At 40.9% G+C, this 27,407-nt stretch overlaps 1 protein-coding gene across 2 annotated transcripts in view; it reads right to left on the reverse strand.

Annotated features, from left to right (window-relative positions):
• The window catches only part of WDR59 (WD repeat domain 59), a 74,832-nt gene that overhangs the window by 12,151 nt on the left and 35,274 nt on the right, over nucleotides 1-27,407 (reverse strand). The window contains exons 13-23 of one of the 2 annotated variants that reach the window (XM_006207485.4): nucleotides 27,156-27,280; nucleotides 25,447-25,611; nucleotides 23,377-23,472; nucleotides 23,067-23,223; nucleotides 22,493-22,562; nucleotides 18,496-18,649; nucleotides 8,849-8,982; nucleotides 7,698-7,779; nucleotides 3,692-3,804; nucleotides 1,814-1,964; nucleotides 1,647-1,719 (exon numbers count right to left, since the gene is read on the reverse strand). In XM_006207485.4, the coding sequence (XP_006207547.1) occupies nucleotides 1,647-1,719; nucleotides 1,814-1,964; nucleotides 3,692-3,804; nucleotides 7,698-7,779; nucleotides 8,849-8,982; nucleotides 18,496-18,649; nucleotides 22,493-22,562; nucleotides 23,067-23,223; nucleotides 23,377-23,472; nucleotides 25,447-25,611; nucleotides 27,156-27,280 (1,320 nt within the window). Of the gene's footprint in view, nucleotides 1-1,646; nucleotides 1,720-1,813; nucleotides 1,965-3,691; nucleotides 3,805-7,697; nucleotides 7,780-8,848; nucleotides 8,983-18,495; nucleotides 18,650-22,492; nucleotides 22,563-23,066; nucleotides 23,224-23,376; nucleotides 23,473-25,446; nucleotides 25,612-27,155; nucleotides 27,281-27,407 lie in introns of those variants that run through there. The other variant, XR_012075760.1, reaches the window with a different exon arrangement.

A 27,407-nucleotide genomic window follows, 5' to 3' on the forward strand; every position in this document is an offset into this window, starting at 1 on the left:
CCAAGAACAGACTAAATGAGGCAGAAGAACAGATCAGTGAGCTAAAAGACAGATTAGTGGAAACCACTACTTCGGAACAGAAAAAAGAAAAAAGAATAAAAAGGAATGAGGATAGTTTAAGAGAACTCTGGGACAACATGAAGTGCTCTAATATTCACATTAAAGGGGTCCCAGCAAAGGAAGGGGAGAGAGAGAGAAAGGCCCTGAGAAAACTTTTGGAGAGATAATAACCGAAAACTTCCCCAACTTGGGAAAAGAAACAGTCACCCAAGTCCTGGAAGCACAGAGAGTACCACACAGAATCAACCTAAAGAGGAACACACCAAGGCACATAGTTATCAAACTGACAACAATTAAGGATAAGGAGAAAATATTAAAATTAGTAAGAGAAAAGCAATGAATAACATACAAGGGAACTCCCATAAGGTTATCAGATGATTTTTCAGGAGAAACTCTACAAGCCAGAAGGGAGTGGCACGATATATTTAAAGTGATGCAAGGGGGAAACTTAAAACCAAGACTACTCTATCCAGCAAGGTTCTCATTCAGACTTGGAGAAATCAAAAGCATCACAGATAAACAAAAGCTAAAAGATTTCTGCACCACCAAGCCAGCTTTACAACAAATGTTAAAGGACCTTCTCTAGTCATCAAATCATAAGAAAAGAGAACAAAAAGAAGAGAAAAAAAAAAAGAGACCTACAAAAGATTGCTTTGGCTGTTCAGGGTTTTTTATGGTTCCTTATAAATTTTGGTGTTGTTTGTTCTAGTTCTGTGAGGAATGTCGCGAGTATTTTGATGGGGGTTGCGCTGGATCTGTGGACTGCTTTGGGTGGTATGGTCATTTTGATAGTGCTGATTTTTCCAATCCAAGAGCACAAGGTATCTTTCCATTCTTTGTGTCATTTCGGTTTTCAGAGTATAGGTAACCTCCTTGGTTAAGTTTATTTCTAGGTATTTTGTTGTTTTTATGTAATGGAAATGTCTCTGCCAGTTATAAAATTCTGGTTTTTGAAGTGAAAAAAAAAGTGAATGAAGGACCACAAATGGCAAAATAGCCTTCTTTCTTATGGGTGAGTTGTATTCCATTACATATATATGCTGCATCTCCATTATCTATTCAACTATTGATGTGCACTTAGGATGCTTCCATTATCTTGGCAATTATAAATAATGTTGCTGTTAAAAAGAAAAAAAAAGAAAATTAAGATCATTTTTTAGAAGAAATTTAAAAAACCCAGAAAATACAAAATACCTACTTGTTAAATAGACCTTTAAGACCAGCTGGAATCAGGGTCAGTTTTATTTCTCTATATTGAAAGAAGTACACGAGTAGAGGCAGGTAAGAGGAAGGGGCATGTGCGAAAGGGAGAAGGGTGAGGTTTGGGGGAAGTCCCACTGTCATTTCTCAAGTTTACAAAGTGAAAAGCAACCCAGCAAGGCACAGAGACGTACTGGAAACCAGCCTATTCAAACAGGAAAGCCAAGGTCTTGCTGACTATGGTATCCCCATCACACTCAATTTAAAGAGAAATAAGAAACAAGGGAAAATATGCAGACTATTTATCCACTAAAGATTACATATCAAAGTACACATCTCATTAAGAGTGTTAAAAACAGCACAGGCAAAGGCAGTTCTGTACCCACCTATGTTCCAGCCACCAGTGTTGAATCCTGGGTCTGACATGCTTGAGCAGGAACCAGAAGAAGTAAAGCTGGGCTGCGGAGCAAATGGGAGCTGCGTGACAAGGCCATCCCCCAGGGAAAGCTGGCCTTTGGGCGAAATCAGGTTAAACCAGGAAACACCAGCTTACATATCGACTGTGGGACACCACGAGGTTGGCCGAACGGCTGGGAAAAGGCCCGAAGGGGTTGGGTATCCCCTGAGGCCGAGACTGGGCTTCAAACACACTGCAGAGCATGGCCAAAGTCTGCACATCCCGGAGTTGGCAGTAATGAGCCAACCTGGAGAAAAGGGGAACAAGGAGAGAAGAAGCCAAGGGCGGGAAGAAGGAGGGACAACAGACACCATTACATGGTGGCTTGTTGCCATCGGGTAGGAAGGGGAATTCTCTCTTTTTTTTTTTTCAATTGAAGTATAGTTGATTTACAATGTTTCAGGTGTACAGCAAAGTGATTCAGTTATACGTATATATATATAAATCTATTCTTTTTTGGATTCTTTCCCATTATAGGTTATTACAAGATAAGTGAACACAGTTTCCTGTTATATACAGTCAGCCCTGGCTGGTTATCTATTTTATATATGTTAATTCCAAACTCCTAATTTATCCCTCCCCAGAAGGAAGAATTCTTGATTCTGCCTCAAAAACTCCCATCAGGAACCAAGGCTTTCCACAGATGCAGTGGCTTGATCTCCTTTGAGTTTGGCTAACTGTGTTTGGGAGTAACATGTAGTGGAGTATTACATATGACCCAGGTAACCAATATGAAAGCTCCCAGTTGGCCTCCAGGCCTGGGCTCAGACTGGAATGTAGCTTCTCTGAGAACTAAGTAGACTTGACTCACATTCAAATGCAGTCACACATGCTCTCTCAGCCTCCCCAACTCCAAGGAGGCATCACAGTGCTTTCTGGGGGTTCTGATGACCTCCATTCATAGAACCCAAGGCCAGGGGAAGGTGCTCCAAGAGCACGGTGCCACCACAGCATGGGAGCAGGTCACAGACTTCGGAGGTGGCAGGGTGAACATGAGCTATTAAGTAAGGACAACAGGGAACGGTTTTAGCTTGCAGGTACTCGTATTCCCTTTGCTCCGTTCAGGACCACCATGCTAGACCAGGAGACAGGGATCACAAGGACTTGGCCTTAGCAATGGAGTTAAACTGATACTTTCCTACCAAGCAATGTCTAATATTTTTTAAGGTGTTTTCACACTCACTATCTTCTCAGCCCCAAACGAAGTGGGTAGAATATGCTCTAGCATCCCTGCATTACCACGAGGCAACTGAAGTGGTGCCAGGTCTGCCTCAACAGGTAAGTAAAGCAAACCCCCACCTAACAAGTAAGAGCTGCTCTATCCCTGTCAGGACTTGGGCCTGTGGAGGTTCCAATGGTTGTATCAGATTGTAAATCATTTTGCACATTGTGTTTCCAGTTTGCCATATTTCAGTGCAGTAAGTCAAACACAAACTCAATGTTTTCATAAACTGCCTAAAGGGTAAAAGCATCATGGCCTTTGGAAAATACGAAGGCCAACATGCAATTCTCTTGTCTGCTTGCAGGGGCAAGACTCTACAGCACCCGAGAAATTTTCTACCTCAAGAGCTCAAACACGGGGGTAGGATAGAGCTCAGTGATAGAGCACGTGCTTAGAATGCACAAGGTCCTGGGTTCAATCTCCATTAAAATAATAATAATAGTTTTAAAATAAAAAAAAAAGAGCTCAAACTCCTGTGTTCAGACTGATGTGACTTCTGGGCCAAAGCACAACTCTCTAAAGGACACAGGATTCTGAAATCCTTGTGATAAATGACATCTATTACATAGTTCCTCCTGCTGTAAGAAGTGAGTTCTGCATAGAAGTTCCTGCAGCACTGAATGGAAAGGTCTCACATCCTCTTACCAGGCCTCAGGCCATTGCACTTTTGTCTTAGACAGTAACACTGCAAGTGTTTACAGACCTAAAATTAACATCACTCATTTTCCTCACTTTAAGCTCTCAAAACCTACAGGGACTCCAGCAGCTGTCGCCCAAACGGATGTCGAGCCCAGGGTGTTTCCAAATCTGGGTCAGACTTCGGACCAAGGCAAAGATCTGTAGCTACCGTAGCCAGCGACCAAACCTGGACAGATCAAAGAGAAACACCCACACTCAGACCAGGGAGCCCAGGCCAGGGAACCATGGAAGCACAAGAACCCCCCTCTCCTGCATCCATAGCCCAAAGCCTTGCTACTCTGCTGGCGGCCAAAGCTGGGAGCTTACTGAAATGCAGAACTTGAGGCCCCACTCCAGACCTACTGAATCAGAATTTGCATTTTAGCAAGATTCTTGGGGAACATGTATGCACATTTGAAAAACATTCTCCTTAAAAACTTTTTATTAAGCAGACTTCAGAGAAATGACACCAGGCAATAACTTTATTGGGCAGTCTATTTAACCACTAGCTCATGTGACTTTTTCTGCTGTTTCAAACTGGCAGGGAGAAAAAAAAAAGTATTCGGTATCATACTTAAGCTCTGTCCTTTGCCCAAATAATGAAAAACCTTGTGGCTTCTGTGACAAGTTTTAGCACACTCTCTGAAGCTACAGAAAAATACGCCAAGACAAAATAGACTCGGCTTTCTTTTTGTTGACATCAAATCTTGGGACTTAGAGTCATCAAGCAGAAACTCACATCCATGAAGCGCTACTAAATCCAAGATCTAGCACACGCTAAATACATCATTCCTTCAATAGAGCCCCTTGTCCTCCATACCTTTAAAAATGGAATACTACTTTCGGGAAATCTTTGTTAGTAGCAATATATCGTTGTATGCCCACTAACTGGAAAGCTGTACTAGACTCCGAGATAAACTCAAAAGGAAGAAGATACAGACTTTGAATCAAGGAGTTTAAAATAGAAGAAAAAAGAATAAGCAAATAAAAATACTGAAAAACAGGTATAGAAACACATCAGATAAGTGAAAAAGAAATCAATTAAATCGTGTGGCACCAACATACTTAAATAATACCCACGAGTACTGGTTTAGGTGAGAAACATTCATGTCTATAACCAGTGGCACACCTGTATGGTTGCTACAGGAAGTTAATGGGTTTCTGGGATAGGAAAGTTTGTTTACTCCCCTGGTTGACAACTTGGGCACATTGTTTCCTCACTTCTAACACACATTTCCTAAATGCCTTCAACAGAAATAGCTGACACTAAGGTTTATTTATTTCTGTAGCTCTTTGCAAAAGGATATACACATCATCTTCAAAATGTGCACAAAGAATTTTTAAAAAATTCTCCAAGCATCTGCACCAATGTCATTTCCATCTCATAAGCAATGCCAAACCACAATGATGACTGTAATTGCAAGAACAGCAGCAATAACTTACCACATATTGGGTATTTACCATCTACCAGATACAGGAATGGAAATTTTACAGGCTACCTTATTTAGTTCCTGTAAGGACCTTAGAAGTATTCAGTTTTGTTTTGTTTTGGTTTGTTTGTTTGTTTGTTTATTTAACACAAGGACATCTATTTTCATAGAAAAAATAGGGAGGTATAGCCGACCAAGAGTTAAAGTTAACAATGGCAATCTCTGGGGAGGCGGGTATAGCTCAGTGGTAAAGTGCATGCTCAGCATGCACGAGGTCTTGAGTTCAATCCTCAGTACCTCCATTTTAAAAGTATCCCCCCACCAAAACAAACAATGGCAATCTCAAGAGCGGTGGATTACGGGGGAAGCCCACAGTCTACACTTTCCTAATGTTTGATGCTGCTTGTTATCTTTCCCCTACAAATAGCTTGCGTTAAATTTTATCATCACCGGTTTAGGAGCAACGTAATTGCATCCTTCAGAATGGCACCGTGCCCTCTGGGTGTGCACCCAGGAAGGCCGGCGCCTGCAGGTTGTGGGCACTCGCTCTTCCCACACTGTGTGAACAACTGCACCGAAGCCACGCGAGTCCCAAGGAGGCGCACGCAGTCTGAGACCAGCGAGGGTGCGGGGATCCCCTCGCCCTAAAATCTTCCTTATCCCAGTGTTCGATTGAGGGAAAGGAACCGAGCAGAAGGATCTTTTGAACCTCCATAAGCCTGGTTCCATTCCCGTCAACCCTGCAGCCTCCCGGTTCTGCTTCTACCTCTGGGCAGGCCGGGGAGGATGGACCTTCGCGGTTCAGGAGCCTCCCGGACGCGCTTCATCTCTTATTTTCCTCAAGGCCGCTCCACGAGGAAAAACATGCCCCGACCAGGGCAGGAACTCCCCAGGCACCCTGGTCCCGCGGCGAATGCGGCCGGCCAGGCCTTCAGCTTGCGACGCAGACCCTGGAGGACGCCCCGGCCACTGCTAACGGCCGTCTGGTCCACACAGTTCCCAGGTGTCGCGCAAGAGCCCACTAAGCACACGTGCGGGAAAGCCCCTGCGCATGCGCATGCCCATCTGTCTCTTCCCTATTTTACAATTGAGGAAGCGGACGTTTAGGATGATGAAGTGGTTCCCTAGGCTTGCACAACCCAAGAGTGACAGAGCCCTGGTATAAACCCAGGAGTGTCTGAAACCGAGGGTGTGTCTTTCCACATCTCTCAGTCTAGCCCGACCTTCCAAACCAACCCTGCCAGAAAAGTACTGGAAATTTAAAAAGGAAAAACAAAAATAAAAACACTTTAGGAAATCATTTTTCCTCAGAGAATACTTTTTCAGAACATGAACCAATCTTCTCATCCCCTCTACGAAGTAATGACTCTTGTGGGTGTCATTCTACAAATATACACAGAAGCTGAGAGAGTCCAAAATTCTGTGCCCAGGGCTACACCACTGTTGAGCGGCAGCGGGCCTGTGCCTCCAGTCAGAAATTCCACACTATTTTATTTCCCCTACTTCGTTTTGCCTTCTCAGTGTTTGCAAAATTTTAGGTGGCGGGGTCCTTAGAGAAATAGATTAAATCTGTGACTCAAGTTTCACTTAAAAGGGTTTGGGGCAGAGACAGGACAGTGTTTACTAGGAGACAAATGGAAATCTTTAGATTTTTAATCAGGTAAAAATCAAGGGAAGGTCTTAGCTATGGATCACTCGGAGGGTTCTAAGGAAAAACTAAGCAGACAGGACAATAGTATTTTTCATCACTCAATCTAACCCTCCTATTAAAGAATAGAGGGTGCAATGGAGACAGAACATAGGTTAGTGGCTGCCGAGGGCTGGGTTGGGGAAGAGGACACTGACCAGTGATAGATAAGGGGTGTGGGCTGCCTTTATAGGGTCATGGAAATGTTCCAAAATTGCAGCGATGGTTCCGAAACTCTGTGAATATTCTAAAAGCCACTGAATGGTACACCTTAAGTGAGTGAAATGTATGGTCTATGGACTTTAATCTCAATAAAGATGTTAAAAAATACATATAGAGATATATATATGTAGATATATAGATACATAGATATAATATATAGGAGCAACTTGCTTTAATGCAATGATGTGTTTCCAGCAAAGATGAAGGAAATTTAAAGTTTTGTAATATTACATCATATTTAAAAACTGAGTATGTCTCCGTCTTAAGGAATACTTTGATAAACCTTTTATGAAATGAAGCATTTTTAAAAGTAAAAACACAAGGAGCAGGGGAAAATACAGCAGTTGTAGAGCACATGCTTAGCATGCGTGAGGCCCTGGGTTCAATTCCCAGCACCTCCACTGAAAAAAAAAAGTAAAAAACAGAATTGAGGGTGCAAATAACAAAGATACAGATATCCACATTGAAGTATATTACAATCACCATGGCACTAGCATAGAAAAGAGATGTTACGAAAATACTTAGTAAATGCTTTAGGGCCTTCTCAACTAAGCAGCAATAAGAAAAATATCCAAGGGATTAAGACAGCTGTTCTAGCCCTGTAATTTGGCAAAGAAAATGGGAAAGGAATTACAAAACAGGAGGCACACCTTGAAATGTCACTCAACCACAACTATAAAGTGAAAAGAACCTGCTCAAAAAGACAAATCCAGATCTCCAACCAAAGGGATGGAAAAATACCTGGACAAGATCCTTCCTCCCAACAAGCAAGGCGGAAGTAGCATTCTTCTGACATGTTTCTTGAATGTCATTCACATTCAATCTGAAATTAAAAAAGAATTTTAAAGTTTCTTTCCAGTCTGACTTCCTAAATCAATTACTCCTGGTTTAACAGATAAACTAAACCCTGTGTCATTAGTTGCCACTCACAATGTTTTATTTGTATTGGCCCTAAGTTCCCTTTCAGTGCAAGGGGTTACCTACAGCTGAAGTGATGCTATGAGTTCAGGCCTGGGGAAGGTGAAATTGCTCACCTCTTCAAAGTCAGGGGAGGAGGCCAGACTCAAAGACCAATTTGCCAGCCAGCTTTTCTGGGAAGTTCCCCAGGCTTAAGGGTTGAATAAAAACTGATTTAGATAACGTGTAATATTGACTATAGTTTCTAACGCAAGGAGTAGTATGCTGTGTATATATAACAGAATAAATATTTTTTGTTATGTGTTCAAGTTCAGGAAGAAGGGGAACCACAGGCCAGCTTCTGTGTGCCTGTCACTCACCTCCCAACTCCCTTCAACCAAAGTGGCTCTGCTTTGAACTGTTTTACATATTGAATGTAGGATGCAGAATTTTGAGACTGTTCACAAGATTTCTGCCCCTGCTGGATGCACTTTGTATGAACCCTCCCTTTAACTGGCAAGACCAGTAAATACTGATGGGATATCACTCCAAAGATCATCAAAGGGAGATTCTCCTGGATGGGCCTGACCTAATCAGGTGAGACCATAGCTGCGGAAGCATCAGACACTCCAACTGGTATCAAAGAAGATGAACCTCCCAGAGTTCTCTGGCTGCAAGGAACTGAATTCTGCTAACAATGTGAATGAGCTTGGAAGCTGGCTGACTCTGTGATTTCAGCCTGGGGAGACCCTGAGCAAGGACCCAGGTAAGCCACGCCTAGACACCTGACCCAGGAAAACTGTGAGATAATCAATGTGTGTTGTTTAAGTCATCAGGTTTGTGGTCATCTGTCATGCGGCAGAAGAAAGCTAAGGCACTGTGCTTCTCCTAAAACTGCTTTTGAAGAGAGGATACCAGTATCTTGAAAATAAATAAATGACTCTGATACTTATGTCTCAGTGAGAAGCACGGTGCAGCTGAAATTTTGAACTTACATATACAGTTCTCCCAGTGACTTGTGAACAGGAAGAAGGCAGGCGATATCCTGAATGATCACTTTCCCAGCAGCCTTGATTGGTCGATTGCCAGAGTCTGATCCCTCACGCTTACTTTTCCACCTCCTTGATTTCTGGGGGAGACAACAAGATATAACTAATGGGGACTTGGATGCATGGAAACCTAGGGCAGCAGAGCATAGCACAGCTGGGTCATTGGTAATTTGCAGAGACTTTGCATTATATCATGCCCACAATTATATGAATCAGCATCTGTAGGAAATAAAAGGATGACAAAGGGCATTGAGCTCGTGGTCCAAAGTCCTAATAGGAAAATAAGCACTCACTGCAGTGCTCTATACATTCTGCAGGTGCTCAAAAATAGATACCTTGAATTAAAAAGAATAAAGAAAGGAAGAACGGCTGGTAAATAAGTTAGTAAAGACCACAAAAGTGTGGGAGAAGAGCAACTTTTAAGGTTGGCTTCAGCCCTAGGTTCAAAGTTCTTGCTTGAAACTAATCAGAGTCTATTTTTTCTTTTCCTTTCAGTTTTAATAGGATTTCTTGAAAATTTAACTCAGACACAGCAGTGTGGGATCTGCAAAACTTCATCAGTGGGAGGCAGACAGAGAAACTTAGCAGCTCAAGGAGAATCACCCTGTTTTTCCTAGTGGATTTGAATTATCTCTAAAATTGATCATTTAGAGTGTCAAAAATACCTGAGCAGAGGGACCTGGGTAATGGACGTGGAAGATCATGAGCAATTATCCTATTTCCCCAGAGCCTTCCCGACAAAGGGCCACAGAGGAGCCTGTGTGTGAGAAATGAGAGACGTCCTGGAAAATGAGAATTATGAGAGCATAGCCCCATCTAGTATCTTCAAAATGCCAACCAGCCAAGGGAGCAACATTCTATTTTATTATATTGCCAGCAGTTGGAAAGGGGGCCACCAAAGTGATTCAGGAGGGAAGTGACATATTTATTAACAAAGAAGGCAAAAGGAATGAGTGAAAGGGTCTGTAATGTGGAGTCAGAAAACCAAGATTTGCTGGTCTTATTACCACATGGATTGGCTCAGTGTGACCCTGGGCATGTTCCTTTTTTGCTGCAAATTCAGGCTCAGGCCACTCTCCCTTTGCTCATTGGTCATTTTGGGCTCATGATGAGCTCTGTGGTTCTAATTTCAAAAGGTTAATCAGGGGACAATGAAAAGGTAAGAGTGTAAAGTATAAACTGAAAAAGTGTAATTTAACTATCTATAACTGTTACGAATGCACAGAAACTCTTGGGTATGTAGATTAGATCATTATTTAGATAACTCCCAGATAAATTCATTTTCCACCAGTGATTTTTATACAATTGCTCTTCCAGAAATTAGTCACTTTATATTCAGGCATTTCTGACCGCTGATGTCCCATCTAATCCCCAAAGTTGTCCAAATGCATCTAACTTCCTATAGGATTAGTGTCATGGAACCTACTAAACCCAGGACACTCAGACTCAGCACATGGCAAGTAAATGCAGACATTGAGCTAAAGTATCTGAATTGTTCATCATAATTTGTAAATACATATGCCACATTATCAATTTCAAACCTTAACCCATTTGGTCTTAGAAGCAGTTCAGTTACTATTTATCCATACACAAGTCATTGTTCTGCAATACAAAAGGAAGCTTCAGCTATTCCTGGCAGGTAGCCCTTCAGTTCTCTGCTAGCTCTGTTTATTTTCTAAAGAAGATCCCTGATGTGGGTGCAAATAAGGGGAGAGTGGGTTCAAGAGCAAACAGCCTATTAGAATGGGCTGAAGCCAGGCAATGACAACCCACATAATACAGTGTCGTCCCACGTGCACAAAGCACCTTGTCCAGTTTTAGGCAGGGTGACTCGGAGTACACTGACCCAGAAGACAGGAACCAGCATGACGTGGTTAACTGGAATAGGGAGGGCCTAAGTCCACAAACTCATTCCACTGTGATTTTCCTCCAGGTTTCCAGAAGTTTAAAAATCCTAGGAAATGACACACCCCCAGATCCCATGTAATGAGTCATCTCAAATGAGATTTAGGATTTTTTCCTAAAGGCAGAAAGAAAAGAGCTACACTAAAAATATTCTGCCTGGAATTAAAAAGGATCCACTTAATTTCTTCTGGGTTGTTTGAAAGGCTTCTAAAACACTGTTCCAGGCATTCAGTCTGGCTCCTTATTAAAGAGAAAATGAGAAGCCCTTGAACAAGTGAGCAACTGACTACAGCTCCATTTAACTAAACAGCAGAAACCAATGGAGGCCTCATGAGGGATGCGGTCTATTGCTTTCAGATCACACCAGAAACATCCACAATTCCCTGACTTCTTAAGCAAACCTAATGAAAGCATAATATTAAGGCCCCTGTGCCCCAAGAGGTTCATTTGCAAATAGACTAGTTCATGTAAGAATGTTTCTCCTAGCAGACTTGAAATGTTTCTAAAAAAGGATCATTTTTAGAATGTCAAAAATACTTGAGTGGGGGACCTGGGTAATGGACGTGGAAGATCACTAGCAATTATCCAATTTCCCCAGAGCCTTCCAGACAAAGGGCCACAGAGGAGACTGTATGTGGGAATGAGAGATGTCCTGGACACAAATCCAAGTGTACAGATGCGTGACTTGGTATTTAAAGACGTGTTTTATTGTGGACGACACTAGCTCCCACAGCACCTGACAGAGGGGGCCCTGCCTCCGCTTTACTAATCAGGGTGTGAGGCTTACTCAAGGCCACCCACTCTCCTAAGAGCTGAGATCTGAACACAGGCTGTCAGGCTGCTAAACCCACACTTGTTAACCTGAGCAGGATTTTAGATGAAAAGGCAGGAAAAAATTAAGTCCTCACTAACCCATGTCAATAGTTTGGTCCATTTAAAAATGAATCCATTTCTTCATATAAGGAGATCAACGTCTGATATGCGTGAGGCCTTGCCAACACACTGTCATCTACAATTACTCACTTCTAAAGCCTCTTCTCTGCCAAGCACTGGGACTGCATTCTGCAGAGCCAGAGTACCGTGCTCCTGCGACAACAGGCTTCACAGGCCAGGCTCAGACCAAGATGCTGGGTTTCAGACCAAACTCACAAGACTGCACCTGGCACTGTGTGATCTCTTTTCTGGATTTGTTAGGATTCAGCACATTCAAGAGAAAAGAAAACTCAGAGTCCAAACAGACATTTCAGGGCTCTTCTCCCATTTGTAGTCTTGGGTTAGAGACATTGGGAGAAACCAGGCCATGTGAGTCAGAGTCATCAATAAGGACTTTTTTTTTAAAAAAAAACACTTTAATTTTGTGGGGTTTTTTTTCGGGGGGGGAGGTAGTAATTAGGTTTATGTTTTTACTTATTTTGATGGTGGTACTGGGGTTGAACCCAGGACCTCGTGCATGCTAAGCACATGCTCTACTACTGAGCTACACCCTTCACCCATCAATAAGGACCTGATAAGTGGGGGGAAAGTATAGCTCAAGCGGTAGAGTGCATGCTTAACATACATGAGGTCCTGGGTTCAATCCCCAGTACCTCCTCTAAGAATAAATAAGTAAACCTAATTACCTTCCCCCACCAAAGAAAAAAAAAAAAAGGACCTGATGAAAATGTAAAGACAGTGGTCTGGGGTGATTTTCTGCAATTGTCCTTCCCTGAATTATGGAAATCAGAGTCTATATTTCCTGGGACTTCCTTGTCAACTTCTTTAGACACTGGGCTTGCAGGTGCTTCCCTCTTTGATCTGTACTGATGTACAGGTGATGTTTTAGGGAATCTCGCTAAGCTGCCTCTGAGCCTATAATAGAAGGAGACTCCTCAACACAGGATCACCCAGATTGTAGCTGCCACTAAGAATCAAACTGTAAAAAAAAAAATTAAGGGACAGCTCTTTTTGTTCATTTAATCCAGCAAGGAATAACTGCAAAACATTATTTTAAAAATCTTTCAGAGGGTCACAAGATAGTTTTGTTTAATTTGGTGGTTGATGGTTTTTAAATATGAAATATTTCCCATTCAGGCTACAGAGGTCACTTAGTAATCCAGTTCCGCAGCCAATTATTCTGGAGATTCAAATCCAACCAGGCTGCCTGAATGAAGATACAGTAAATTTTAAATCAGATGCTGGGACCTTAGGTCCCTGCTGCTCCCTAATGAGCATGAATAATGTTTCAGGGTGTTTCCTCCAGTGCTTTGGCAACAAAAGGGGTTCAGATCCCATCCATACCTCTCCAAGACTTCTCTGTCTTAGTATCTTGCTGGTGATTTTAGGAGTCTTTCTTGTCTGAACAACTGTCAGGTGACAACAACAGTGACACACCGGGCTGAGGTGTGGCTGTCCCCTCCAGGTGAAGGGCACTGTGGCCCCAAAGCCCCCTAAACATCCTGCATTGCTCCGGTCCCACTCTGACAGGCTTAAAATGTGGACACTTTTCTGTGCAGTAAAATTAGTACCTCTAGGAGGCCAAAGACTGCACTTCTCTTAGATCTTCTCAATGCCCCAGCAAGAGAAAACACCCCTTCCCCACAGATTTCATGAGCAGGGATTGAGGGAGGAGAGACAAAGCAAGACAGACAAGTTATCACACGATGAGACCAGGATGCTCCTCTGAACAGACCAAGAAGGTGTTCATGGAATTATGGGAAAGAGGACAGGGGAGAACGGGGTGGGGAGGGAGGCACTGGTGTGGAGAGCACTGAATGACAACCAATAGCCAGCTTGCGACTGTACCACCAGTGTTACTGCTACAATCGGAGGCAACATCAATGCCAATAAACGGGTTAAATGTAAAAAGAGCCCAAGAATAAGCCACCAACTGCTTCGCAGCAACCCCATCAACAATACATAATCAGTGGAGTGGGCACTGAGTCAAAATGAGTTTCTATTTAAATAGCAGCAGGAGCAGGCACTTCTGGAAAATCAGTGGAAACACAGCAGTCGGGTCGGTGGGACAGTCTCCTGAAGAAAGGTGGCCATGCTGGCGGCTCTGCCTCCAAGTTGTTGGGCAGCAGTGGTACTTGCTCATCAGGGCTCCGGATTTCAACTGGTTTATATATGAAAAGGCTGTAAGACTATCCCCCCTAAATATTTTTTTTTAACACCAAATGAAAATTTATACAAAAGCCTCAAGGCTGCCTTGCACAGCCTAAGGTCATCTTGGCACTACTGAAACATGAAGAGGGTGGAGAGGAAGACAGAAGAGGAGAGAATAAGCAAGAGAAAAGGAAGAGAGGATGTCTATAGCAGAGATTTCGTTATCAATATTGATGGCAAGGGGAAAATCTGCCCCAGGAAATTCCCCAAGGATTAACAACTAGCTTAGGCGTCATGCCAATGAAGCAGGTAGGTACTTCCCTCTGTGAACTAGACCAAGATGATAAACCAAGAGACAAAATGGTAGAAGCCTCTTATATCTTCCTCTGCTGCCCACCCCCCATGCCAGAGGTAGGCTTTTGAAAGCTCTATGAAATTAGAGAAATATTCCAAGAGAAATCAGGTGAGCTAAAGGCTTATAATCAGGGTTCTTTCCAAGAAACCCAGTATTTAGCCTCATTTTCAAAGAAGTCCATTCACCATCTTTAACGGCATTAGTATGCACCCATTTGAAACTGATGGAACCAGCAGGCAAGTTCTTGGTGCCCGACTCCCAGGAGTGAAAAATTGATCGTGCTGGTCCTGAAAACCAGCCAACCTGTCATTTCAGGTTCCTCAAAGCCAGGCAGGTGGCATTTTATTCTTGGGCCTTTGGGCAGAGACAGGATTAGTTAAGGAGAGCATTTGCACAGCGCACAGTACCGGGAAGTCGTTAATTGCTTGTATGGACCAACGCCGCCGGGCAGAGCGAGGAGACATCTGTGCGTGAAAACGTTACACCCAGGAGGAGGGAAGAAAAACACCAAGAAAATTAAAAGGGAAAAATATAGAGTAAAATGAAAGCTTCCTACACATCTGCTGGATTCTAAGATACCATAATCTACTGCAAAATTGGGATTGGAATGACTGAAAAAATCTGAACGTCTCAGAACAGCAGTATTCGGATTCCCTCTACCCACCCAGCCCCATCCTGAACCCATCACACCCCGTACACAGCATCAGTGTTTATGTCCTTCAGTCCAAAATACATTTCAAGATATTAGGAGGCTGACGTCCACATGGCTCTGACAGAGGAACTATGATGGAGATTTGTGGTTCTCTTATGATTAAGATCATAAGATCGTAACAGGTGAGAGCTCTGCTTCCCCTTCAAGAGCCACAATGTGTGAGAAGATTCTCATTCCTTAAAAGGAAGAAGTTCCTCGACAGATTCAACACCAAATTGTTTTTGGTGTGTGGCTGGGGGCACTGGGGAATTGAAAGTCTTGACCTTAGAACCGCAGGACCATCCTCAGGATGGAGCCACAAGGAAGCGAGAGCCCGAGAAATGAAGGTGACACTCTCTAGGGCTCCTGCCAACCACATGAGTGTCCGTGTGAAACAGGGAGGGCAAAACACTGGGGGAATCAGAAATTCTTTTCTCTCTTTTTTTGGGGGTCAGAATTCCTTTTTTTTTTTTAATTGAAGTATAGTTGGTTTACAATGTGCTAATTTCTGGTATACAGCAAAGTGATTCAGTTATACATATATATATTCCTTTTCATATTCTTTTTCATTATAGGCTATTACAAGGTATCGAATATAGTTCCTTGTGCTATACAGTAGGACTTTGCTGTTTATCTACTTTACATATAGTACTTAGTATCAGAATCAGACATTACTCTATTAACTTCAAGATCTCCTTAGTTATTTACATTAGAGCTATTTCAGTAACCTAAACTAAAGCAAATGTGGGAGGGTGCCAATTTAAAAAATGTTTAGAGGGCAATGCCTGATGTTTACTGTAAGTTTAATTTACCTTTTAATTTACCCTAAGAATAAATAATATTTCATCAGCTATTAATAGTTGGTCTAGTTACCAACTGAATGTTAGCATCTCTCTGTGCTTTCTAACTTCCTACGAAATGTGATTTTTTTTTCTTTACATCTCTCACACTTAAAAAAATTTTAAGAGTGAACACTGAAATTCCATCTGGAGACTATCTGGGTGATATAACAATATAACCTAAGTATGGCAAGTTAAAAACACACAAAAACAAAAGAAAAGAGTCCCCAGTGGCTGTATGGAAATTTCTGGTAATCTCCAAAATACTCTGTAATTCCTTCATTGCTATATTTCAATGCAGTTGTATTCTTTTCCTTTATTCTTAGTCATTTAAAGCTCTCAGGGGTAGAGACCTAAACAGAAATAAAGTATGTAGGAGATAAAATTTGGGCTGAAAATGAAGACTTAAGTACAGAAAAATTTAGTAAACTGGAATTGCTTCCAGGAAAAAAGTAATAAAAGTGATATTATTTAACCTGTGAAACTAGATACCTGAGGATCAGAAAATATTCCTCGAGGGATAAAACTGTATTGCCTTCTGTGAGGAAGGTAAGATGGCCTATATATGATATTATGGCCTTTTTTCCAAATCTTTAATTCCTCTCCTATGCCCCATGTAAATGGGATGGATATGAACAAACTTCAAGGAGAATTTATGAATTTATTTCAGATTCATCACAAAATGACTGACTTCAGTTATTAATAACTGATTTTAGCTTCTCCTTAGGTTGAACCACATGAAATTTTTTTGAGGTCAAAGCATGGTGAAGTATCAGCAATTTTATATGATTTAACCTAACAATTACTTTATGTCATCCATTAAAATATGCCTCCCTCCCCCAGGGCTTCCGGGTATCTTAGGATATTCTATTTATTGGCCTGTGTGACTGTTAATTCACTGAATTATATATCTATGAATCATGACCTTTTCTTTATATATGTTATACATTAATACAAAAGTTTCATATGAAATTATATAAAAGTGTCTCCCCCTACATTTTGTTTGGTCACTGTCTGAAATAAAATCCAGAGACCACTTACTAGGTCATCCTAGGGGACTATAATAGCCCATTTTCTGTGGAGAAGCAGCACACTGGAAATCACCCCAAACTGAAATAACACAATCCTTCCTCCACTCCTCAGTAGATCCTGTCTGATAAGAGGTAATTATCCACGTGCCTTTGGTCTCTCCTCATGATTACGGTGTTTGTAATAAAAGAGGCCAGACCACCAAAAACACAAATGTAGGCTTTACAAATGCTTCTGCATTAGGAGAGGTCCCATCTCAGAACTGGAGTTATTTTGACTAAACATGGTCTTTACACATTATCACAGGGACAAAAGTGCTAGTCGATCTGTGTTGCCCAATCCGAACCCAAGCATGAGTAGCATGTGGCATGATTGGAAGGGGAATTCAGAACTGCCTCTTTGACTAAAAGATCTCCTCAACCTGACCCTGATACTACAGAAAATCCCCACATTTACCCCACCGTGAGTTTGCTCAGCTTATTACATCAGTAAAATGCCTGAGTTCCAACCAGTATATCAAATCATCTAACTAATTACCTGCTAGCTTGCAGAAAAAAGAAAAAAATTTTTTCTTAATATAAAGGACTTGGGAAGATCAAGGTATTCCAAGGAGTGTGACAGCTGGGGCTGGTGGTGAACCCCATTAGAGATTTGAAGAAGGGGACTGGAAAGTTGGCTAGAAAGGCAACAACAAAAAAATCACTTCCCCATTCAACTGAAGGTTTTGCCCAAGACTGGTCCTGCCTCAAGCATCAGTTCCTGCCACTCATTTTGGTCACATACACCCCTAACACTGGGGAAAGTCAGAGACGGCCAACCATCACGTCAACTGGACAGTTAGACACTATACTGCAATTGAAGTGAAAACACCTCTAACACTTGCTGGAAATAGGAGTTTTATTTTAAGTAACTCAATTTTTTAAAAAAACATAAATTTTAATTATAGTCAATCTATCATTTCTCAATTAGTGGGGGACAGCAACAAAGATAAGGACTGAGTCTGTGAGTAGCTCAGTGGTAACCATTTAATACTTCATGGCAGTTAAATGCTGGTTTAAGCCAGACTCAATCTGACAACACAGAAAGAGTTCCCAGAATCATTCCTAGTCTCTCCCGACATTCTCTACATTGTTGTCGCCAAAGGCGTCTGACAGCTTAACAGCTACTTTAAGAGTAGTTCCTTGAGAACCCAGGAACAGGAGGACAGTTTCAGGTAGTTTCTGTATAAACTGGTCCATTCCAATGGATATTTCAGTGCAGATTTAGTATAAAGTATAAAACCTATTAGAGGTCAACTCTAAAACTTCTCACAACTATGAAGCTCCAAATAAATCAGTATTCTAAGCCTTCCGAAGCATCCCTTAATTTGCTGGCAAATATCAGAATACCAAGGAAGATCTGAAGCTAAATGATTCTGAGAGAATGGGAATCAACTTAATTAATGGAGGTCACAAGGACAGGGTTAAAGAGAGGAAAGAATACAGATTACAACAACCCCTCACCCCCCATATAACTTACTGTGGTTAAAACCAACTGAAAGGAACAAAGCAATGGTCTTTTTTTAACGCACTGACTATGAAAGGGAAAGACTTTGGGGGATCGCTAATGTGGCTGCTGTGTGTGGCAGGCAGGGAGACACCAAGAATCTGGGGAAGGGATGAGAATCCAAGGCCATGGCTCTGCCACTTACCCGCTCCTTGTAGTAGAAGCTGCTGATGGAGACCTGCTCCTTCTCACTGCGCGTGGGACTCCCACTGTACAAACGGAGGTTCCCCGGGGCCTCTGTGCGGATCTTCATGGGTGCAATCAAGCCAGTGTGATAAGCAGACAAGGCCGAGAGAGATCTGTGGTTGAAAATACACAATTACCCACATTGGTTTCAGTCTTCCCATATTTCTAAGCAGTGCTGTTCTTAACACTTGATGAAACTAAGGAGGAAAGACATAAAATGAGGAAACAATGGAAACACCAAAAAAAAGAACCAAACAGAACTTTTAGAACTGAAAAATACTTAATCTGCAAAAACAGAGACTGTTTCTATGACTATTAACATATAAAATTCAAAGGAATCTACACACTACTTAAACGTGAATTTAGATACGAGGTCAATCTACAATAATCTCCAGTATTTCTGTATATTAAAAACAAACATTTGGAAAATAAATACTTTTTAAATTGCCTTTATAATAGTCTCAAGACACACTAAATACCTATGAACAAATTTAAAGGAAAAATGTGCATTGAAAATACGAAATACTGCTGCGAGAAATTAAAGAAGACCTGAAACAATAGACTGTTAGTAGACTGGAAGGTTCCATGTTGTTAAGATGTCAATTTTCCCCAAACTGATCAACAGAACAGACACAATTCCAATCAAAATATGAGCAGAATTTTGTAGAAACCAGTAAACTAATTTCATATTTTTGCAGAAATGTGAAAAATATAGAATAGACAACACAATGTTCAATGAAGATAATAAAGTTGGAGGCTTAAACTACCAGATTTGAAGACCTACTATACAAACCTGCATTAAGAGTATATGTTGACGGGGGAGTATAGCTCAGTGGTAGAGCACTTATTTAGCATTCATGAGGTCCTGGTTCAATTCCCAGCACCTCTATTAAATAAATAAATAAATAAATAAATAGATAGATAAACCTAATTATAAATAAATAAATAAACAAGATTATTTTAAAAAGTGTATGTTGGCATAAGGATAGACCAAGAGATCAAAGGAAAAAATAAAATCCAGAAATAGATCCAAAACATATGGTCAACTGATCTTCAACAAAGGTTTCAATGAAAATCCAGTAATAGGGAAACCTTTTCCATAAATGGGCTATATATATATATATATAACAACTATATATTCTCTATTGAAAAAAAAAAAGTACCTACCTACCTGACCCCCTACCTCACATCAAACACAAAAATTAATTTGAAGAAAAATTAACATGAGATTGATTACAGGCCTTAAATAAGGAATTAAAAACTACAAACTTTAAGAAGAAAACTCAGAAGAATATTTTCATCTTGAGACAGGTGGAAACTTTTTTTTATGACAGGACACAGAAGCACTAACCCCAAAATTTAAAAAGTGATAAACTGAACTGCATCAAAATTAAAAACTGCTGATAACTGAAAATTGTTAAGGAAGAAAGACAAGCCACAGATGAGGAGAAATCAATACATACATCCAGCAAAGGATATGCAACCAGAAATGATAAAGAATTATCACAAATAGATAGTAAGAAACACAGTCAAAAAAAAAAACAGTCTAAAAAAAATTGGGCAAAGAACTAGAACAGGCACAACACAAAAGACGATACCCAAGTGGTCAATTAGCACACAAAAGCTGCTCACCATCATTAGTCATCACCATGGAAGCACAAATGAAGCCACAACAATACTACACACCCACCAAAATGGCTAAAGTTGAAAAAACTGAAAATATCAAGTTTTGGGGAGGATGTGGAGCAACCAGAAGCCTGAAACATTGCTGTAAGAATGTAAAAATGGAACAACTGCTGGGGTCTGACTTTTTGGCAATTCTAATAAAATTAAACACACCTATCTTATGCCTCAGGGAGTCTACTCCTTGGGTAGAGAAATGAAAATACATGTCCATAAAAAGACTTGTATGTATAGGCCTACACATAATAAAGTAAAAACTGGAAATAATCCAAATGTCCATCAATGGGAGTATGAATAAACAAACTGCATTATTGTAATACAATGGAACTACTGATATACATAACAATGTGGATCAATTTCAGAAATATTAAGTTGAGCAAAATAAACCAGACCTCAAATAGTAAATGCTGCATGACTCTATTTAGATGAAGTTCAAGCACAGGCAAAACTGAATGAACTACAATGATGGAATCAGAGAAGTAGTTTCCTCTGGATAAAGGGACCAGGGAACTTTTGTGGATGAGGACAATGTTCTATACCTTGATCTAGGTGCTGGTCACCAAGGCACAGACGCCACATTTGTCTTATAGATTATATCTCAATAAAATACTGTTAGCATGAAAAATGTTCTAACAGGAACATTCTCCCGCTGACCTAAAGTCCAAATACAGTTATCTGTTGTTTCCCTTTGAGAGTAAGTTATTATTTTCTAGTCCAACCTTCAGAATAAGGAATCTGGTGTCATGTAGGGGTTTCTCTGGCATTTAACTCCCAGCCTTGTGGAGCAAGATCTCATCTGCGTGGGGTACTGCAGAGACTGGTAAACTCCCAGGGCAGCAGCAGTGCCTGCTCATACACTTGGTTTATGTCCTTTCTTGCTTGTTAGCTTAGCTATTCATTTTAAGTATGCTAATTATATCATATCCAATATAACCAGGTGTTTGTAGCAGGAGAGTTTCCAAGTTATCCTGGTTACCACACTGCAGAACCAGAAACCTATGGTATAATATTTAAGTTTAAAAAGCCAATAGTGGGGGGAGGTTGTAAATGTCTATGAGAACACTCTGTACTGTGCACTCAATTTTGCTATGAACCTAAAATTACTCTAAAAGATAAAGTATATTAACTAAGGGAAAAAACTTACTATATGATCCCAGCTATCCAGCTCCTAGGTATATATCCAAGAAAAATGAAAAAACTATACATATATATCCACACAAAAATTTGTATAGAATGTTCACAGCAGCATTACTCAAAATAGTCAAAAAGTGGAAACAATCCCAATGTCCACTGACTGATGAATGAATAAATAAAATATGGCATCTATGTGTGACGGAATATTATTTGGCAAAGAAAAGAAATGAAGTTCTGATATACAATATGCATGATCCTTGACAATACACTAAGTGAAAAAAGTTAGCTATAAAGGGACACATATATAAATCCCTTTATATAAACTGTTCAGAATAGGCAAATTTATTGACAAAAAGTAGATTAGTGTTTGCCCAGGGCTGGAGGGATAGGGCACGGGTGCTTCGGGACTGGGGTGACTCATAAGGGATGCAAAGCTTCTTTCTGGGGTAATGAAAAGGTTCTAGAATTGACTGCAGTAATGGCTGTATGTATCACTATACAAGGATGGTAATGTTAGAAGTGGCCTATGACAATTATAAATAATGTTGATTCTTAATAGCAGGGTGTATGTATCTTTTTGAATTAATTCTTATTTTGTGGTTGGCTTTTATTCCTTATATTCCTTTGTAAGTTTAAAAAGCTAAAGCTGTAAACATTCTTAGAAACAATGAACAGTACATATATGTAAATTTTTTAAAATATGTGCAATATATTGTATATGTGTATTTACATGCAATATGTTGTATATGTGCAAGCTGTAACAATTCTACCTAATAAAACTGAAAAATTAAAAAAGAAAGAAGTGGCGTATGAGTGTTACAGGACTACAGATGATCTCTTTTGTTATTTTTCTATTTTTATTTAATGTTCAGATAATACTTTAGCAATAGGGGAAAAGTACATTAAAAAAGAATTTGCCTCGTTTTGACAACAGCTTTTATCAAGCAACTCCTTCTAGTAGTAATTTTACAGTAGAAATCTAAGCTTAATTGCACTTTAATGAAACTTGATCTTTCCAGGAATAAGTTAGAATGAGTGTTTGCTGAAGAACTAAAACAAATTGTCCAAAGACAACCTCCCAGAAGTCTGCCCAATTCTGGCCCATGAATGTAGCTTACTTGTGCATCTCCCAGACTCACCTTGGAGTAGGCTCTGTGGGAGACACTGCTCGGTGCATCGTCATGGGCCGTGTGAAATATACCAGGTACCCTGTCAAAGGAGACATCACACGTGCACGTCAAAATCAGTGAGCTGGAGGTGGGAAATCCTAAGACAGCACTGGTCAATTTTATCTCAATATACCTGAAGGATAAGACATAGTATTGTAAGTTGCATATACACTCACAACTGTGGCCAGACTTAACAAAGTCAAAGGTCCGAATCTCCAGGATCCAGGAGAGATGGGATGTATATGGTTTGGAAAAAGTCTTCAGAGGCATTTCATATTTCCTATGTATATTCGCAATAGTCTGAGTCAAGACTCAAATTCACAACCATCAGAATGAAAAAAATAAGACTGTAATTCTGGTGAACATTCTTAGGATGTGTCCACAGATGCCAATTTGGCATCAGACCATATAACACTATGACAGAACTCTTTTGAGTTCTTGGGAAATAAAAACAAAGATAATTTTTCTGATTGAAACTTTTACATAGACATTCTTAGCTGCTCTCTCTCAAAATCTAGAATCAGAGAACCAAAAAGAGACCAACCTGCCCCACAGAACCTGGCCCCTGAAGTCCTGGGGAAGGGAATATTGGCATCCTGGTAGGACCCATAAGCAGTGGTCACCCGGGCAAACGTCGGTAGGGGTGGCGTGACAGAGTTTGGGAGCGCGAAGGGGTTGCTGGAAGCGCTGTCTTCTTGGTTCTGAAATTTTAAAATCAACAGACTCAAACCCACAATCTGTCTTAAAGCTGAATTACAAAATAGGATATGTTATTACCCGATCAGGGAGCCCAGGATTTTAGGGAGGAAGGAAGGAACCAGACCCCAAAGCGAGGTTGGTAAAAAGGATCCCACCACAAAAGACTCAAGGCAGGACACGAGCTGGCGAAGGCAGGGCTCCAAACAGCTCTGGTTGCGTTTCACTTTTTGCAGGGAAGTGTCTTTCAGGATCTAGAAAAGGCACAAGAGACAGTCAAGAATAACAACATTAGAGAGGGGGAGGGTATAGCTCAGGGATAGAGTGCATGCTTAGCATGCATAAGGTCCTGGGTCCAGTACCGCCATCAATTAATTAATTAATTAACCTAATTACCTCCCACTCCACCCTCCCCCAAGAAGGTGGCACTCTTTCTCCTGATTTGCTTTTATTGTGCAAAGCACTGGATGCTGGGGGACTCGAGTGTGGTTGTGTCTAAGCCTTCCAACATAACAAACCACTTTCTATTTTGAGAGGCTCAGAGATGTGAGTCCTCTTCAAGAAGCCCTTTCCTTTGCCAGGACTGGCAGATACGCTGGCTTTGAGAAGGCACATTTCTAGTAGTAGAACGACTATTCTTCTTTTATAGTTAATTCTACTCCTTTGCTCTCCCCCGACCCCATCTGCCCTCCAGGAGAAATCTCAGTATGACTTAGGAGAAATAGCCTCCAGTCTGGACTGAAAACTGTTCCTAGAGATACGTACATGCCAGGGGGAGCAGATTTCACTTTAGTGAAAATTAAGATGGACCTTTTTTTGGTCCTTTAAAAATATAAAGCTTAACATTTTAAAGTACACGCTATAGATATAAACTGACATACACATACTGAAGACAGGCATGTAAAGTAGCCTGCAATGTCCAACATAAGAGTCATTCCCCACACGGGGCTACCAAGCACATGAAGTGTGGCTAGTCTGGATTGAAATGTGCTTTAAGTGTCAAATTCACACCGAAAATTGAAGACTTAATACCAAAAAAAGCATGTAAACTTAAGCTATCTCAGTATAATTTTTATATTGGTTACAATGTCGATATAATACTTCGGATATATGGGATTAAAAAAATACTGAAATCAATTTACCTGCTTCTTTTAATTTTTTTAGTGTGGCTACTAGAAAATTTAGAATTATAAATTTCTGCATTATATTTCTATTGGACAGCACTGCATTAGACCTTTAAAGACACTTCTAATGCTATCATTTTTATACTAATAGAAAAATCTACTTTTCTGTATGCCCGAATGAGGCAATGAAATGTTCACACTCCAATGACAAAACATCAGGTATCACAAAATCTGAGTAATTAGCATTTCAGAGATCCTTACAAAACTTGAGAAATTTCTTGGTCACCTATCACACCCTACAGAGACAGAACTATCAAGTATAATATCAACTAGGCAAAAAATGAACAGCATTCTGGTCAACTTCGTTTCATCAGGACATTTCTATTTCATGTGTGACGCTGGCCAGACTGGAAAAGGTGTATCGTCCCAGCCCATGGGGCTTTTTTATGGAGATTCCATCTGATTCGCTCTGCATGAACTAACAAATCAAGCTGCTGAACATGTGGGGGCAAAGACAGGATGCCAGGCTGTTCAGCCTCCGTTCAGGCACCACTCTCCTACCACACACCTCACCTGTGCCTCACATTAAGGTGACAACATCTCCTTTCACAGAACGGGTTTTTTTAAACAAACTTACACACTTTTTTCCTGATTAGAAAGTATCTTTTAGCTTCAGAATACATTTTGCCTGGTTTCCAGATAAATGAAATTGTACTGTATTGACCTGGGATTAATGTACAGATTTAATGAGATCTGGGAGCCAACTATATGCAATTATAGAATTGCCTACTATTTATACGCAATATTTCTGAAATTATAAATTTAACCTTTGTGCAAGTTTTTCTGGGGAAGGGTTCATGATTTTCATTAGACATTCAAAGGGGGAGGGGGCCTATGACCCAAAGAGATTAAGAACCAGTGCTCAGTGTTTTCTGCAAAAAATGAATACAGTTGTTAACGCTGCCATGCTGAAGGACAGATGACTTCCAAATCTTATTGATCAATGTTTTCATCCAGCTTTACTACTCGGCTCAGACATGGATGCACACGAGCACTGCTCTCCTTTCACAACATCAAGGAGAATTTGTGAATACAGATGCCCACCTTGAGCAGCTTTGCTTTCATTGTGGACGTGATGGTGGTGGGGTTAATGAACTGGAAGGAGGGAGCTGCGTGGTTCGGGTACTGCGCAGGGAACTTCACTAGCATCTTGACGCGGTGGTTGCTGCAATGCACGGATACCGTGCAGCTCCTGTCTGCTGCGTCCATCTGCAGGGGACAAATCACCAGCTGCTTGGGAGAGGAACTGCAAAGGGTCTTGAGACGCAGATGGGTTTAAATAAGTTAACAGAATGCTCAAAGTTTCTGGTAAAGGAGTGAAGGGAGACAGTCTCCAAAAACAAATCAATTTGGAAGATCTGGACATCTCATTTTCAAAACGGACTTTGAATTTCAGCACCAATTGAATAAGTTCGAAGTGTTCTGACTTTAAAAAGCTTCATCCCAAAGCTGTGAAATGGGCTGAAACTTGCTGTATTTATTTTGAGACGGGAAAATAAAGCAGGAAGAAGTTAAATACCTGACTCAAGGTAAAAAGTACTTCTATGAAAATCCACACAGAGAGAATGTAGATGTGTGGTTGCCAGGGGCTGGGGAGAGAGGAAATGGCGAGTGGCTGCTGAGGGTGGAGGGTTTCTTTTGAGATGATGAAAATCTCTGGAAGGAGACAGTGGTGATGGCTGTATGGTTCCGTGAATATAATAAGAACCACAAACCTGTACATCTTAAAAGAGTGAATTTTATGGTATGTGAATTCAATCTCAGTAATTTTGATAAAGCAGTCCTGGGAAAAGAATTAAGATCTCCTTAGACTAGACCACTGGATATCCAAACTGATCTCGGTGGGGGCCAAAGGGAGTATAAACTGGGTTGAAACAGATAACTAATTAATCAAAGAAACCTCTATGTCTTTTGATTTCTTATGCTGCCAACTAGAGACAGCAGCTGGCATACAGCAAAAAGAGCCACACATGCGGGAAATCTGGAGACTTGGATTTAAAGAGCTGCTGACCTCAGACAAGTCATTTCATTGCTTAGTCTCTTTTTCCTCATCTGTAAAATGGGGATCAAACCACTCTCTGCAGAGTTGTTTTAATGGCCAAACGAGATAATTATGTGAGTGCACATGTTCAGGCATAATGCTTATTGAACCTGGGCAAAGAAAAACTAATCAAGTTTTACAATTCCTTCACAGACTCAATTCTCTGAAGCAAAGTGTTTTGATACCTGCCCAAAAGAAAAAGAGTAAACCTCCCCATGCATTAAATGAACAAGGAGACTTGGTCATCTTCTTACTGTGAATCTAAATCACCAAGGAAATGACCAGCTTATAAGGCAAAGTCGTTCAGGAAAATCACAGAGGAGCCTTAGAGAGTCAGGAGGTTAGCTTCCAAACTCAGCCCTGCCATTAACTTCACCAGTAACCTCTGTCAAGACGTCAAACCTTCCCAGATCTAAATATCTTCATATTTGGTAAAATGAGGTGTTAGAGTATTTAAGAAGGTTTTAAGACACGTGAGCATCAGTTTATACCTTGGTTCACCTTATCAGAAAATACTAGAGTAAGGGGGAAAAATCTGCATTTGTAAAACATCTATTTCTTTAGAAAACCTAGGGAATAAAAAAAGCAAGCACAGAGACTTCCCTGTCAGAGAAGCAAAGCTATCTGCTAGCCAGAACCACAACTGAAAGAGTCCCATTTCCCACAGACGGCCATCTGCAAGCAAGAGAGACAGCTCATTAAGCTTGGGTACCTCCACGTTGACATTGCGAATCTGCACGTTGATCAGGGAGAACTCTTGCTGCAGGGTCTGAGGTAGGCCCAGCTGATCTGACTTCTTCTCTTCCAGGAGATTGCTCAGGGGATCTTCCTTTAAGACTAGCAGGAGAGAGGTTCAAGTGTTGGAAAACACTTTTGAATTTGATTCAGAGGGCAGTTCTGGGGTATCGGCCACAACTCTGCGATGTGTAGAAGAGTAGCCACCTAAGACATCAGTTTCATCAAT

Source organism: Vicugna pacos, chromosome 9 (assembly GCF_048564905.1).
Source record: "Vicugna pacos chromosome 9, VicPac4, whole genome shotgun sequence".
NCBI classification, from domain to species: Eukaryota; Metazoa; Chordata; class Mammalia; order Artiodactyla; family Camelidae; genus Vicugna; species Vicugna pacos.